Genomic DNA, 17,017 nt, shown 5'->3' with positions numbered 1-17,017 from the left:
AAGCCCTGTATACATTAGAGAATACCCCTCCCACAGCCTCTGATAGCACCGTTCTACTTTCTGTTGGTATAAATGTAACTATTCTGGGTACCTCATATAGGTGGAATCATACCATATTCGCCTTTTTGTGTCTGGCTTATTTCATTTAGCATCATGTTTTTAAAGTGCATCCATTTGCAGCATGTGTCAGACTTTCCTTCCTTTTAAAGACTGAATAATATTCCATTGTATGTACATACCACATTTTGTTTATCCATTCATCTGCTGATGGGTATTTGGGTTGTTTCTACATTTTGCTATCGTGAATATGCTGCTATGAACATTGGTGTGCAAGTATCTGTTTGAGTCCCTACTTTTTAGGTAACTGAAATTGTTGGACCATATGGTAATGCTATGGTTATTTTTTTTTAGGAATCATCATACTGTCTTTGTTTCCTTTTTGTAGTGAGGCGGGGTAGTATTAAATATGCACACAGACATACAAATTAAGGGCAGTCATTTCATCTCAGCATGCATGCATTCATTCACCCTCTCCATTCATTTGTTGAGCACTTGCCATGTGCCTTGCACATAGTAGGGAATGAGCAGATGAGTTGGACACAGCCTCTATACCTGAGGATTAGCATCTGTGGGGTTAGACACATAACCAAGCACTGGTGAAAGGTTTAATGCAACCAAACCCAGAAAACTCAATGTGATTTGAGCCTATTATCTCGGCTCAGAGAAGGTGCCAGATTTCACAACACCGAGTCATAAACATAGAGACTCAAAAGTATTTCTGGGTGTGAGATGGTTCCCTCTTGCTCCCAAGAGGGAAGAGAAGGAGGGCAGCCATCGGGAGCCTACGATCACTCACTCATCTCATCATCTGGGCCCTTCATCCAGTGCCAGCCCCAGGACTCTCATCTTCCCATTTTCAGTAAACTAATAAATCAGGAGGTGTTTAATTCTCACTCTTTGATTTTTCTCTTAATGAGAACTGAAAACTAATGAAAGCTCAAGCCATGAGTGGGAAAAAAAATTAAAGGACCAGGTCAGGCCAATACTTTTCCTCATTATCCAGAGTACAACTGGGAATGTGAGGTGTAGAGCACCCACAGAGCTTGAGGAAAATGGAAATGGAAACCTGTCACGGCAGGCCACATGGGCAGCCCCTCTCTGGACCCACATCCCTACATCCCTCTGCTGCTAAGGGCAAAGACGGCAGGCCAATGGCAACGGCTTGCGGTGGATTTAAAAGTAGCAATCACAGACATCCGCCCAAGGAGAGAGGAAGTGCCCACTCTTCCTTACCCAAATGTTTATTTTTTCTGGTGGGTGTTTATAACAGGAGCACAGAATTTTCTTTGCTCGAGTTGTGGCACCTTCCACGATTTCCATTTCCTTTTGGAAATCTCAGTTTTATGAGATTATGTAATGAGTTTATGTAATTCCCGTGTCACTTCCTCTTCTTAGTCCCCCTTTCCTGTCGTTCTGCTATCCCTTTGCCAGCCCCATCATCATTTGCTGTCTCGCTCCCACCCAAGCTCTCTTTTCTCTCTCCTCCTGTGTATAGACTTCCTCTCGGCTGCTGATTTTGTTGCGGCTGCTGCTACTATTATAGAAAATACTTAATAAAGTAGTTGGAACAGGAAGATGTAAGCAGGAGAGAAAGATAGCTTCTAGCCTGTGGGATGAGGCAAAACAAGGTGAGCATCTGAAGAACTGGTGCTACCCTTAAGAGGTCCATACCTGGTCTCTACAATAATAGTTCAGAGAAATGGAAAAGTTTTGACTCTGAAATAGGGACTTTTAATTTATTTGTCAAGGTGGTACAATGGAGAATCTACCTGTCCCCAATTAAGAAAAGAATAGGGTCCTTATTGGCCACAAAAGTCTGAATTCTGGCTCATTCAGTCCCTTTTAAATAAGGCATAGTGCATTGCAAGGAAAGAAGGGTTTCCCATAATCTCAGCACTGATTGTCTTTCATGAGTAAATTTCAGCTTACATTCCCACTGCTGGATCAGTGTTGACCAGAGCAGCAAGTGTTTCATATTCTGGACATTCGAATCAACTGGTAAGACACTCTTAACGGTCTTCTAAAAAGCCTGTAAGGTTTTGTTTTTGTGCCTGGCCCAGAGTAAGTGCTCAGTCTGAACTTCTTCATGGGGTATATTTAAGTATAAGTATAATAGGTCTTCTTAACTTAATTCATTCAGCAACATTTATGGAGTACTTACTATGTGCCAGGCATTGTAATAGTTGCTGGGGACACATCAGTCAATAGAAAAGATATGGTCCCTGTTTTTGTGAGGCTTAGAGTTATTCATAAGTAATGAACATCAAGTGTTAGGGATTCTGAGAAGCCCTGAAGAAGTGGTATTGAGCTGAGCACTGAAAGATAAGTAGGTGCTTCTTCTCTTGACGTCCTAAGAGAAGAACTTGGCAACTAATTCCCAATAAAATATCTGATGCTTTCTAGACACGACTCAGAAACAAACCTCTAGTTTAATGCCATCTTTGTTATAACTCTCTGAGTAGGACAGGGGCAGATCCAGGTTTTGGGTTCTGAAGATTATATAATTTGGAGGACCCTCTTTAAGGAAAAGAACACAAAACACAAAAATGAGACCTGACACAAAGAGAAGCCAGAGTCCAAAGAGACACAAGTCTTAATCAATTGTGGTTAAATATCTCAAGTTGGTAAATTTTACAAATCCATGTGGTTACCAGGCAAGTGAGGGGCCCTCAGGCTTCAGCATCACTAGCCTTATAACTCTGCCTCTTGGCACTCCGTAGACATCAAGTGCAAAGTCTGAGAGCATCAGCGCTAGGTGGGACCTTTGAGAGTATGTGATCAGGTAGCCCACTTTACAGATGAGGCCCAGAGAGGGAAAGAGGCTTGCTCAAGGTCTAACAGCTAGCAATCAGCATCTCAGCTAGTAACCCATTTCAGGTACCAATTACTAGACATTAGTAACGACTGAAACAGACTATTTCAGTTCTTAAATGAGAATATGTGAATTATAAGATCTAGTTCTTATATGAGAACCTGTAAAAAGGACTACGAGGTGCATTTTGCAACCACTGCTATAAAATTTTTTGTCAGATAGTTCCAACATCTGACATCTGTTGGTTTTCTTTTCCCATGTGAGTTGAGATTTTTCTGGTTCCTTATATGCTGAGTAATTTTGGATTTTATCCTGGGCATCTTGGATATTATAAGACTCTGAGCCTTATACTTTTGTCTTATTAGGCAATCCACCCAGTTTGGTTCAGGTGGCAAGTTCTAACTAGCCTTCTGGGAGGTTATGATTTCAATGTCAGTTCCACTCTCAAAGTCTCTGTAGTGTTATTCTGATTTGTCTCATGTCTGTGCCACTGAGTGGCCATTCTGGGACCTGGGCAGTGGTCTATGTCCAAGTTGAGGTCTCAAAGTCTTTGGTATGCAATTAAGGATCAGATCTGTGCATGTGCAGCTCAAGAGGAAGCCCAGGAGTTCACACACAACTTTCCGGGGTTGCTTTCCCAAGCTCCTCCCTCTCTAGGAGCTCCTCGGTCCTTTCTAGTTCCTTGGGCTCCCCTCTTTGGTCCTTAAGCCCCAACTTTCTTTCCCCCGCTCTCCTGTGCACGTCTCACAAATTAACTAGAGATGAGAGGACAGAGTGAGAAAATAAGCAATAGGGGATCTGCCCCACCCTCCTGGGAGCACAGCTCTTCTAACTGGAGAGACCGTCCCCCCTCCCAGAATTCTAGACACTTCCGCACTGCTGCCCTGTCACCGCAAAGAGACCCCTTTTCCACTTCTAGAGTGAGAACTAGAGGGTTTCTTCTGATGCCGTCTCTCCATGCCTCTGTCCACTTCTGGGTTTGGGGCAGCATTGAGTCTAGGTTGGGAGATACCAGAGGACAACAAAATGCCAACTGCTGGTTTGGCTGTACTCCTCATTCTGGTTTGCTTCTTCCGTCCACTACTATTTTCTTTCCAGCGTCCTCTAATACCTTTTCCGTATCTTCTGTCCAGGTTTTATAGCTGCATTCAGTGGGACAGACAGCGTGGAGTCTGCTTACTCCATTATACCCGGAACCAGGAACCAAATGCATTATAGAGAGTATAAATAGTTCATGAAAAATGTAGTGTCATACATTGACCTAAAATCAATCTAATAATGCCACTTAACTCTAATTAGATTTTAAATAATACAGATTTTGCTTATAAATTTAGGAAGCATTTTGAAGAGTGCGGTTTGTGTAATCCAGTTAAAAAATCAGCCATGAGAAATTTAAATTCCTTTTTTTCTCTAAAAATCTTTGCTTGCAATAAGCAGAAATATTCAGACTAATACATTGACTAATACACTAATACAATAGACTAATAGACTAATACAAAACTTAATAACTGTTTGTTGTGACAATTTCTGATGGTGTTTCTACTACCGAAAAAGCTTTCAGATTCACAAGTGTGGTTCTGAATTTCTGTGACAAACTAGATAAATGATTCCCCCAAACATATATTTTTAAAAGAATGTGACAACCTTCCCAGAGCGGCTCTAATCTACCTCCTGGTCTCAAAACTTGACATAATTTCACAAGTATCCTTCAGCCATGCTGAACGTCTCTCTTCTTCTTCCCTAAAGATATTTTGCCCTTGGAGCATCTATGCACTGAGTCACCATCTCCCCATGGTTTTTGGATTGCTATTTTTTTCTGCAAGGCTCTCTGCTCAAATGTATCTTCTCTGAAGTTTTGCACTCCTTCTCCAGGCAGAGCTGTGTCTCTTATCTCCAGAGACCTCAACCTACCTCTATTTATTTTACAAGAACCATAATTGTTTCCTTCTTTGTCTCTCTTTTCTGTTTACTTATGATCTCCCTGAAGGCAGGGACTTTGCCTTGTTCACCTTTCTGTTTTCTAGGAGCTATTGCAATATTGGAGAGGAAAGAGAGGGAGTGGTGGGGCAAAATCAACAAAATCAAATGTAAAATGAGAGGAAGGGAAGTAAAAGAGAAGACCAGAGGTAAAAGGCACCTCCCAAGAGGCTCTGAAACTGACAAAACCCCGGCAAGTTCCTTTAAACTATCAACACAAGGAGCAGTGAGCTTTCCTTATAATGTCCTTTATCTCAAGTCCTAAACAAAAGGGATCGATTGAAAGGAGACCCCTTAGGACTTCAGGAGCCCTTGCCATTGACAATTACATATAAAAGTGTAAGATATTTGCTTCTGAATTTGCCCTCTGCAGGTGTGCTGATTCAAGAGGTACAGGATGAAAATCTTGATCTAACAGAAGAATAGAAAGCATACACTCTTCATATTATAATCATTGTCAGATGCCTTGCTCCTACTTGGATGAGTTGCATGGAACAAGCAGAAGCCAGGAAGGTCTGCATAAATAAATCCTAAGAAATAGTCCCATTGGAATCAGAATGTCTCCATTCTTTAATGATTCTTTGGAATTCCAGAAAGTATTAAAAATTGGAATGATGTCCTCTAATAAAAGGAGGGAAATGTGTCCCTCTGTATAAAATGTGTCACACCGAAATGTTTCTCTTTCAAAAGTTTCTATTATAATTAAACGTTGTATCTTGGAGATACTTTTGGTCTTTGAGAGAGATAACAAGTTTTGATGCCTGTAGCCCTGTAAGCATTTGCCTTTTAGATCAAGCATCTCAAAAATCGGTATTAAAGTCTTTCTTTGTTGTTGTAACCACACTGGATCATGGCTCCCAAACAGAAATGTCCTAGTTGTTTTGTTATAAGTAATTTCTGTTATCTCCTGTCAACATCTTGGGTTGAGAGGAAATATTCTACCCAGTGGTTGGGTTCATTAAATAATTATTGAGGGCCTATTTCTGTTTGGCGAAGGTGACTTCTTTGCTTCTTCTAATACTCTGTGCCTTTAGAAAAAATTGTCTTAACATTTTCATTTTGAAATGATTTCCAAAAAGTTAAAATAATTTCCAAAACTCAATAATTTACAAAAAGTTGCAAAAATAGAACAAAGGATTTGCACATACCCTTTCATCCAGATTCCTTAAATGCGAACATCTTTCATAATCATAGTGCAATGATCAAAATCAGGAAATTCACATTGGTATAATATGTTGTCTACACTAAAGACCTCATTCATATTTCACTATTGCCCCATTAATGACCAGGGCCAGGGTCCAATTCAGGGTCACATGTGTTTAGTTTCATGTCTGTTTAGCCTCATTTAATCTGGGCTGATTCCTTAGTCCTTCTTTGTCTCTCATGACCTTGACACTTTTGAAGGGTACTGGCCAATTATTTTATAGAATGTCTTCAATTTGGGTTTGTCTTATGTTTCTTCATGATGTAATTCAGGTTATGACTGAATAGAGGCAAGAATACAGTAGCAGTTGCTCAGTTAGTTTAAGGTACAAAACATTTTTTCTTCCAATACAGAGATCTTATGGGGTGGGAGGGTGTATAAAAATAATAAGCCCTTGTATGTATAATTGAATTCAGCTAAGCCTGGATTAATACTCATTTGCAGTTTTTCTCTTCATCCTTCTTTTACTTTTTCCTTGCCTCTATCCCTTTCTGAGAGGACCACTTTTGATAAAGAAGGCTGACACAGAATGCTGGATCAAGGTATCTAATTCTGACATTCATCTGCCTCCAGGGCAGGGACTGGCTGTCCTAGACAGCAAGATAGTGGTTTTAGCAGCTAGAATCCAAAAGGGGGACAGTATGGCATGGTGGGGAGCAGGGACAGACATGCTCTGGTGTATCTGGTAGGAGACAGACACGAGTTTAAACTCTGCCAAGCTAATGGACCTTGGGCAAGTTACTTAACTTTGCTGTGGGGTTTAAATGGTGATAGAGTATGTAAAGTACTTAGCATAATGTCTGGCTTAGAGAATGTACTTTCTACGGACCAAATATTTGTTTCTCTCCACAATTCATACATGGAAATCTAATCCCCATTGTGATGGTATTTGGAGGTGGGGCTTTTGAGAGGTGATTAGATCGTGAAGATGCGCCCTTATAAGAAACAATGCCATTCTAAGAAGAAGCCAGAGAGCTGGCTCGCTCTCCTTCTGCCATGCCGCCAGGGGACGCAACGAGAAGCCAGCAGTTTGCAACCTGGAAGAAGGCTCTCATCAGAACCTGCCCATGCAGGCACCCTGAGCCTCCAGACCTGTGAGAAATAAGTTTCCTTTTATAAATTACCCACTCTGTGGTACTTTGTTAAAGCAATCTGAACTAATTAAGCAGTACTTAATATTAGCTAAAGTCTGTAAAAGTAATAATAACAATAGCCACTTCAAACAACTCTCCAGCTGAATCTGCCCATCCTGCTAACAGATGCGTTAGAGGGCTGTGCCCCGACCAACGGTCCTTGGCAGTATTTCTTTTTTTTTTTTTTTAATAAATTTATTTATATTTATTTTTGGCTGTGTTGGGTCTTCGTTTCTGTGCGAGGGCTTTCTCCAGTTGCGGCAAGTGGGGACCACTCTTCATCGCGGTGCGCGGGCCTCTCACTATCGCGGCCTCTCCCGTTGCGGAGCACAGGCTCCAGACACGCAGGCTCAGTAGTTGTGGCTCACGGGCTTAGTTGCTCCGCGGCATGTGGGGTCTTCCCAGACCAGGGCTCGAACCCGTGTCCCCTGCATTGGCAGGCAGATTCTTAACCACTGCGCCACCAGGGAAGCCCATTTGGCAGTATTTCTAAGAGAAACACGATTAGCTGCCTGGAGACTGGAAGGACATGAACCTGTTCCTTCTGGCTTAGAGCAAGGCCTGAAGAGTGGTGTCTCTGTGCCCAGGACAAGCTCCTTCGACAGTTCTTGTGCTTGTTGAGGAATCAAAATCCTCTCAGTCAGGCCTAAGAGCAGGACGGATTTCTCCCCCGTGTCTGCTCTTGTTAGAACACCTCCCAGAGGCACCTTCTGTCCTTCTGCTGGACGCCCAGGGCCTGGTCAACTCTCAGGAGCTATTCCTCGCTTTCGCACCCTCTGACCTGTTGGGCATCAAAGTCCTAGTTCACTTTCCCTTGAATAGTTGCTGACCATTAGACTTGGGACGGGGTTGAACTCTCAAATGGCCACAGGGGCCAGGTAGCTAAATCCATGTGTGAATGGAACAGAGTGGGAACCTCGGCCAAACACACAGCACATGATCCACCTGAAGGGGAGGCCACTACTCAGTGCCAACCCATTGTTGCCAGGCAGGAGCATGCCTGTTTACCAGAACTGCTGATTTTCTAAGATAAATAGGAAATTGGATTTTTATGTAAAATCTCTTGATTATTAAACATCAGCAATAAACCACATTAAAAAAACAAAAAACTTAAACATGGAGTGAGTCTGAGGATTGCTAGTCTAAGACACTCTGATTTAGGATTTCAGAATCATAGAGCTTGGATGGACGTTGATTATCCTGTTTAAGCCCTTTATTTTAGGGAAACTGAGGCTCAGAATGGGGAAGGGACTCACTGAGGTTATAGAACCAGCCATTGAGGGGTCAGGTCTTGAACATGGTCTAGGCATGCATTAACATTTAGTCTTTTTATCCTCTGTGTCTATTACAGCGACTGGTGCTCAAAAATAACTGTAGAATTAATGAAGGCATGAAGGATCATTCTCATGAATCTGGGGCTCGCCTCTCCTGGTTTTTCACTGGAGAGCAACAAGAGAGAGTTGTATTATCATGTGGGATATGAATAAGGTTGTTTTCTTTGCTCATGTGATTCACATGTGAATCTCATGTGCTTCATCCCAGAGCAGCGATGTGTAGGAGAAACAGTCCAAGAGTTATGAGAAGGAGCCCTGAGCTGGACTCACAGTTGTCCTGGACGCGATGTGATGTCCCACATCATGTAGAAATCCCCTCTCCTCTTCCATCCCCTCCCCTCACTCTGATTCTGCTCCAAGGCCTCCTCCTCAATTTGCCTTAGAAACTCTTCCCTCACCCCTTCGCTGCCCAACTTTCTCTTCTCCTCTTCAACCCACCCACTTAGACTTCCTAAGACTTTATCCTGTAGATGGTCTGAGTATGAATTCCACAGGCTGCCTTGAATTTTGCCCCTTTTTTCCTAGTTTCTCCTGGTCTGTCAGATTCTCTCCCATTCTTCAGATGGTTTAACCAAAGGCTAAACAAGGGAACCAGCAAGATGAAGTTTTTTGGGGGGTGTGGGGTATGGAGGGTGGGTAGAGAAGTTAAGAAGTTCAAGATTGAATTTGGTTTGTGGCAAGGGGATTGGGGTGTGGCTGGGTAGGTGAGGCTGCAAACACGTGCACTTTCGCAAGTGTTAAAATTCTCCCTTTTTCATATCTATATACTTGCCATTAGTTCCTTGCTCCCCACTCTCCCACTAAGTGGTGAGCATATGGGTGCACAGAGAGGGGCGACCTCTCACTGTATGGATGGGCCCCTCCAAGAAGACATGCTCTTCAGCACTTTTGACTTTCTGAAAACAAAACAACCCCAAACAGGTGTTGACACCAAGGTTTTGCTAAACTTGCAAAAATAAAATGAGGAAGGCTGCAAGTGAAAAAGACATTCTGTTTCAAGCCAGTAAAGTCCTGCTTGCAAACTGTAAAGAGAACCTTGGTGCAGCCTCTAAGACCACCAGAGTGCCCTCCTCTGCAGGTTGTGTGGCCATGGAGACTCAGGGCTGGGATTTGCTTGTTTCGTAAGCAGATGAGTCTTGTTTATTTTGGAAGTAGATGCCTTACGAATTTTTCTTTACTTTAAAATACATATCGATATTGAATATCATGTTAACATTTGCTTTTCTTCTACCCTTTATTTTAGATGAAGCGTAATCTTGTCACTCATGGTTTTTGCCCACCATGGAGGTATTCAGGTTGGCAAGAGATTACTGTGTGTGCTTTTCTTCTCTTCAAAGGTTAAATGTAACTCCTGAGAGTTATTTAGTTTAAGAAAAAGTGTGTCAGCTTGACAAGTCCCTACTACGTGCAGCAGAGGCTCAGCTCAGGGCTGGGAGTACAAATTTGGTTCCCATGCAGCTTGTCCTCACCATCAGACTGGGAAGCCAGACTTAAAGCAAATGACTCAGCTACAGGCAAGGAAATGCAACAACAGAGGCAGGGACAGAGGGCTTATGTGAGGGCTGAATAAAAGCTAATACTGAGTCCTCTCTGAGCTCGAGGCCCAAGGCCCGAGACCTTTGCTGAGGTCCCAAAGATTGGAACGTGCAGCACGGGTATAGGAGGTGGTTTTGGGGTCCACGTTTGCTGTGTTGGCCTCCCCAGCTGAATATCGACTGGCATCCACGCCTGAAGCTCTAGTCTCTGAGGGGTGATCATTGCTGGGGAGAAGATGACACCCCTCATCTGCTTCTGCTCCTTCCAACATGTTCTAGAGCTTCCAGCTCAAGCAGCCAAGGCTTGTTCTCCAGCCCTTTCCACCCACAGCTTCCACCTCTTGCCTCACCCATCAGCAGGGGTCTTCCACTGCCCCACCCTCAGTTCTCACACCGTCGCCTTAACCCTCCCCTTGCCCATTGTCTCCTCCAGCCTCTCTAGGGCCTGCTCCCCAGGCTGCACCCGCCTCCCATTCCCCAGGGCTCCCACTGCAGTCCCCTCATTTCTCCTCTAGCCTTCGCCCCAGATCCCCTCTGTCAGTCTTAGATCTGCCAGCTACCAGTTTCCATCACTGCCCACTCCCATCCCTAGCCCAGCTTCTTCCTCCCAGAAGAAGCACCTTTCTTTCTGCCAGATTCTCCTGGTGGGGCTAGCAGCCCCTCCCCTATCCCCATTACCCTCCTGCTTGCTACTGTTCCCAGGGGCCAGGAAACTCAATGCTAGATGTCCCTCTTTCTGCCCTTGAACTCTGGGAGCCACAGACCTTCCCAACATGGACATGTGTTTTTTAAATTTATTTTTGATTTTTCAAATCTACTTGCTTCTGTAAACAAAAATTTATATTGAAAAAGAGACTGATTTTTTAAAATGCTGAGTAAATAACAGGACAGGTGGTGGGTGAAGTTAGCAACAAAGATGGACGATCAGGAAGCCCTGTATTTCCCCATCCAGCCTTACCAGGGCCCAGTGAAGTTCAAGTATGGGCTGCTATCACCCCCACTGCAAAGGGAGCCCCATCTGGGTTTTGTGATGAATTCCTTCATGTCATGTGACACAGTTTAAGGAACTGGCTTTATTGGGGAAAGGACAAACTTACAAGGCTGGGTTTGCCCCCTGAATCCCATCATCCCACTGAGTTCGGGTGCAGCCTTTCCCCCAGGAGGGCGGGGTGAAGAATCCCACTGGAGCTGGCTTGTTGCAACGGCAACAAAGAATGAGATCCCGGGGCTTCCCTGGTGGTGCAGTGGTTGAGAGTCTGCCTGCCAATGCAGGGGACACGGGTTCGAGCCCTGGTCCGGGAGGATCCCACATGCCGCGGAGCGACTAGGCCCGTGAGCCACAATTACTGAGCCTGTGCGTCTGGAGCCTGTGCTCCGCAACAAGAGAGGCCGCGATAGTGAGAGGCCCGCGCACCGCGATGAAGAGTGGCCCCCACTTGCCGCAACTAGAGAAAGCCCTCGCACAGAAACGAAGACCCAACACAGCCAAAAATAAATAAATAAATAAATTAATTAAAAAAAAAGAATGAGATCCCGGCGTCGTCTTGGGCAATTGTGCTCATCCAACCGTGATCCCCATTTTATAGATGCAGAAACGGACCAGAGAAATTTAACAATTTGTCCAAGTCACACACCAAATCCAGGAACTAAATTCAAAACCAGTCTGCTATTTTATGCACAAAGAAAAAAGACTTTATGAAGTAACAAGGAGGGGAAGACCTCTGTTCTCTGGGCTTCACCTTGTATCTCTGAGAAGTAAGGTGATATTCTGTGAGGACCCAGCCAACCCCCTGGTGTTTTGACCCTTTCCCCCTTCACCGCACTCCCTTCTGCTCCCCACCCGAGCCGTGTGGGCACGTTGGGAGCTGTAAGGGCTGCTGCAACCCATCTCCTTTGCTGATTGTAAAGGAGGCTTAGCAAGAAACTTCCTACGCTTAACCCTCCATGCCAGAGAATTGGTACCCAAATTAAAATGACTTCAACAGTTTACATTTTAAAATACCTTATAATCACTGGCAATGGTTCAGGGTAGAGCTATCTATAGAAATTTTTGAGATCTTGTACATAAACCTCAAGAGGAAAACAGGAGCTGTTTCTTTAATTCTTATTACACAATTTTTAAGAAACGTTTTCATATTCCATTCAACTTTTTCTTCCCTTTTTCCTCTTTCTCTCTCACTGGTTCTGAAAAATAAGTGTAGACATAAATATGCAGGCTATAGAAAGCTGACTTTTTCTATATCTAATAAAAACCTTGGGGAGTAATTGAAATGATTTGGCACTGGCAGTCAGGTTACATGCTGCATAATATCAAAGGAAAAATCCATAGTGAGGAAAGCAGCAGAAAACAGGAAGATGTGCTGGAGAATAAAGCCAGAACATTAAATAATGAGTAACTATGAGAAACTTAAAAAAAAATTTGTTTATAATTACATCCTTAGAAAAATAGTCAAGAAGCATCTTCAAAGAAGTTATACTAGACAAAGTGTACACTCTCTGTACTTCTAAGGATTTTGAATTTAAAGAAAAGAACAGAAATACTCCTCACCCCCAACTCCAACCCTGCATCTATTCATTAGCTAAAAGTCTGACAGAAGCCATGGGTTTCAATCAAATTTTGACACACATGTTTTTTCATGATTAGGCTATCCTCCCATCTCCTTTCTCCCTTTTTATTTCCAAGATCTGAATTTTAAAGAAATGCTGTCAAGACAGTGTACCACAAAAGGAGAGGTGTCTACTATAAATTGTACTGAGTACTTTTCAGAGAATTTTACTTTGGTCTTTTAGATTTTACAGAAGATGGCTGCATTCATTGTGGGAACAAAGTGATGTTGAGATGACATGTCTGGGTCTTGTGAGAGAGAAATGCTGGTGTCACAGGCACACGGGGAGAGCGCAGCTTCCAAACTGCATTTCTGGCCGAATCCTATCCCTTATTCTGCACCCTAACATGGACTCTTGGCTGGGGACCTTGGGCAAGTTCTTTACTGTTCCTTCATTCAGTTTCCATCTAGATGTTTTTTGGTTGTTATTTCTATATAAAACCAAAATCTGTGGGAAACAGAAATATTAAAAAAAATGAAAACTATCACCCATAATTTATCAAACATAATGATCTTGGTGTATTTTCTACCAATTTTCTTATGTACAGCTAGTTTTTTCTTTTCTTTTAAAAATATAGTAGAAATTAAATTATACTATCCAATTTTATACGCTAATTTTTCTTTTGGCGGTGTTTTGTCTTTCTAAATAAAAATATATGGACTTTTAGCCCTCATTTTCTAGAGCTGCATAATATTCCACATGGTGTTTTTGTGTTCTTTGTTTTTACAGTCTACACCAACAGAGAGCTTTTGACAGCACTGGGACTGTTTGAATATCTCATTAAAGGAAACGAGAGAGAGCAGCAAGGAGTCAGTATTCACTTTGTGTCTATGATGATTCTTAGCCAGGTTGCATGACAACTTTCCAATAAACTGTTGGTCATGTTCATACGCAGAGAGACAGGGCTGATTTCTTTCTGTGGGTCAATCTTGGATCATAGACCAGTGACTGTATTATCGTTGTTGGTGTCTGAGTGGAGTGAGATAAGCTGGGTACAAATTCCAGCTCTGCAACTTTCTATTTCTGTGATCTGGACAGGGCTCTTGGTTCTCTCTATGCCTCTGTTTTCTCAGCTGTAACAGTGTAAGATATCATTACAAATTCCCAGTTCTGAGAAGCGTATTTTAATACATTTGATACTGGGTTGAGCGCTGCAATCAATGTGTACATTGTCATTTTTCTTTCCTTTTTCCACCATTAACACTCTCCAGAGCTAATACAATCAATGATATCTTAGAATTGAAGTAATATAATATGTAATATAATAAATACTTGCTTTATAATTTGTTGAAAGGATTAGGAGAAATATTATACATAAATTGTTCTTAGCATTTGGTAAGAGATCAACAATCAGCTATTATTTTATTAGTAAGAAAAAAACTATGTTGTCCTTAGAATAGAACATTTGTTCTGTGTAGAATATATATGATAAACAATACATTATTTGTAGGTCATATATTTAGATAAAACTTGTACTGCTTGGAAAATTCCTTAATACTCTGTTGATTAGAGATGGCATAGGGATGGCAAATAGGTTTAACTTTATGTGCCAAGTCTAATCTGTTGATGATGATTGTCAGGAGTGCTGTGTTGTGAGAATCGCTGAAGCAGAATAGCAGACAAGAGTGCCAAGGTGGGTTAGTTAATATCTTCCCCAGACTTCGGAAGATGGAGTGGCAACACACAGACTGTTTGCCATCTCTGCATTGTGTGTTACAAAACATTACTTGGCAGCTCATTAGGTACTAGCCAGGCCATGGTTTATCAATCAGGAGTTTCATCAAAATCTTGTGGACTGAATCTGGGTCCAAGGTGGGAGGTGAGAACCACACAGGTAAGAAACAAGCCCAGAAGACACAGATGTGTGGGAAACATGGGAAGCTGATGGAGACAATACCCTGAAAGCACATTCCTTTTTAAAATGGCTTTGGGGGATTTCAGCCGCAAACTCTTAGCTATTTTTCTTAAAACTCCAACCCCAGTAGAAATGTGGGAGACTTTGCACCATAAGGGAGGGCAGAGTCTTGGCAATGACCTTGATTTCGCTCAGCCCTTGTTCTGCAAATGCTCACTTAGGTCTTGCCTCCTGAGCCTTGATGCCCTGCACCTTGGCCTTTCTAGAGCTTTGCTCTTGGATGACTAAGGTGCCCCCGTGGTCTCTACCTTAACGACATCTTGTCTTGTTCTCTTTTGCTATGGGTAAAAGGCTTTAAAAGGGCCCCTCTCTCAGAAAAGGAAATGGTATTGAAAAGGGGGACTGTTCATTTTATTCTGTGTTTATTATCTAATCCTCTGCTTTTGTGGTACTTATGAAATAAAACCAAACATTAAAGGCACATTGGTGAAAGTTTAAATGGAACACTACATACCATTTCTTGAAATGTTCTGGTAGTCCCTATGATTGCAGTGGTTTCTTTTCCGTAAACGAAGGTAAATGGAGTTTTCTTTAACTCTGAAAGAAATATATACGTGTATATTTAATGTCAGGACATTCACATGATGGAGTTAAAAGAAACATGGTTTTATTATGATTTTTTAAATGTGAAAATGAACTCAGAAAATCAAATCTCTGCAGGCACATTTTCTCTAAACTGTCAATACATTATTAGGAGTTGTTATAAGAAACAGTTCTACAAAACGGGTTGCACTGATGTGATAAGATCAAACTTTTCCTTTTTTTTATGAAGACTTCCAGTCATCCCTTTCTAACCTTTTAACCAAGAGCTGCTGTTAAGTCTCTTGAGCAACTGTTCATTTTTACCAACTCAGTTATTTTGAACCTGACCATGTTCCCTTTCTTCTTTCGGTTGCTGTGAAGCTGTGGCAGACACTCCTGTTGTCTTTCAGATCCATTTCTCCCCCTTCATCCATTTTAATAGAAGTTTCAGTAGGACATGTGTCTGCCCCGAATGATGACTGCTTTACTCAGCTTCCCTTGCAGCTAGGAGTGGCCACTTCACTAAATTCTGGACAATAAGATGGAAGGAGAAGTATCCAGTGACAGTTTCTGGGAATGTTTCTCAGGAAACAATTGGCAGGTGACCCTTGCTTAGTCCTTTTTCTCCATTCTGCTGCCCATAATAGGAATGCTGTCATCTTGGACTCTGGGGATAAGTTCTACACTGAGAAAGCAGAGGCGTGAGCTGGAAGGGCCCTGGATCCCTGAGGACCAGTGGAGTTGAGCTCCCATATCAGACCTGGACTGCACATGTGAGAGAAATAAACTCATCTGTCATCTTATTTAAACCACCCATATGTTGAGTTTCTCCGTTACTTATAGCTGAATCTAATACTAATGGACACAGATTTTAGAGACAAATTTTCAACCAGCATCAGGCTGTAATTGCACATATTTTAAATCACTTTATTGGCTTCTCTTTGTCCCATCTTTGATTTTCTATCTTCTTTTGCCAAACTTTAATTTAATTTAAATGGAATTTAATGTTATGTTCTCTATACTTTTATAGGCTTCCTAAAATCTGTTTTGAAACAAGACCAGGTATAAACTAATGAATAATAGTTAAACTCAGATATATTTGATTATTCCTCAAATGTATTTTATCTTCTCTTCATTATAATAAACTTCATATCTCACAACCTTACATAAATCACCATTTATTTTTAAGTGTTATGTAAGTCTCACTCATTGTATTATAGTGCTTGCCTACTGTCTCAGTGCTTCAGGTTTGGGCACTTAGAATGCACTGTTAAGTATTGTTCTTTCTGAAGTCTGAGGAAACTAATAATAATAGAAAACAAATTTGTGGTTACCAAAGGGGAAAGGGGGAGGGAGGGATAAATTAGGAGTTTGGGATTAACATGTACACACTACTATATATAAAATAGATAACCAACAAGGACCTACTGTATAGCACATTCTTTTCTCTTGTAAGTTATTTTGTAATAACTTACAAGGGAAAAGAATGTAATAAAGAAACTAACACAACACTGTAATCAACTATACTTCAATTAACCCCCGCCCAAAAAAAGAAACTACTAGTAACATTTCTTAATAGAAGACCAAGATCTCTGAACAATATTTTAATTATGGAATTTTTGCTTTGTGGTAGAGTTTTGGGGTAAGTGATTTATTTTGCTTTTTAAAATCAAAGCTACCCATGCACACAGTTTTAAAAATCAAATTCATTTTACTTGAATAATGTTTATTGAGCCTTACTATGTTCCATGCACTATTAGAGGCACCTGGGTCCTACTGGTAAATGAAAAAGACGAAGATCCCTGCCCCTGTGTCGTTGACATTCTGGCAGGGAAAAAAACCCCACTAAATATCATGAATAGGCAAATTATGGAGCATGCTAGAAGGCAGTAAATGCTATGGAAAAAAGGGAGGCAGG

The 17,017-nt window shown here is 41.8% G+C and overlaps 1 protein-coding gene across 4 annotated transcripts in view; it reads right to left on the bottom strand.

The window, feature by feature from the left end:
- AOAH (acyloxyacyl hydrolase) overlaps positions 1 to 17,017 on the bottom strand; it is a 184,215-nt gene that overhangs the window by 38,488 nt on the left and 128,710 nt on the right. For all 4 annotated transcript variants that reach the window (XM_007195074.3, XM_007195078.3, XM_007195079.3 and 1 more), the window contains one exon: positions 15,032 to 15,114. In XM_007195074.3, coding sequence (XP_007195136.2) covers positions 15,032 to 15,114 — 83 coding nt within the window. The remainder of the gene's footprint in view (positions 1 to 15,031; positions 15,115 to 17,017) is intronic.

Source organism: Balaenoptera acutorostrata, chromosome 7 (genome assembly GCF_949987535.1).
Source record: "Balaenoptera acutorostrata chromosome 7, mBalAcu1.1, whole genome shotgun sequence".
NCBI lineage: Eukaryota > Metazoa > Chordata > Mammalia > Artiodactyla > Balaenopteridae > Balaenoptera > Balaenoptera acutorostrata.
This window is presented reverse-complemented; position numbering and strand designations above follow the sequence as displayed.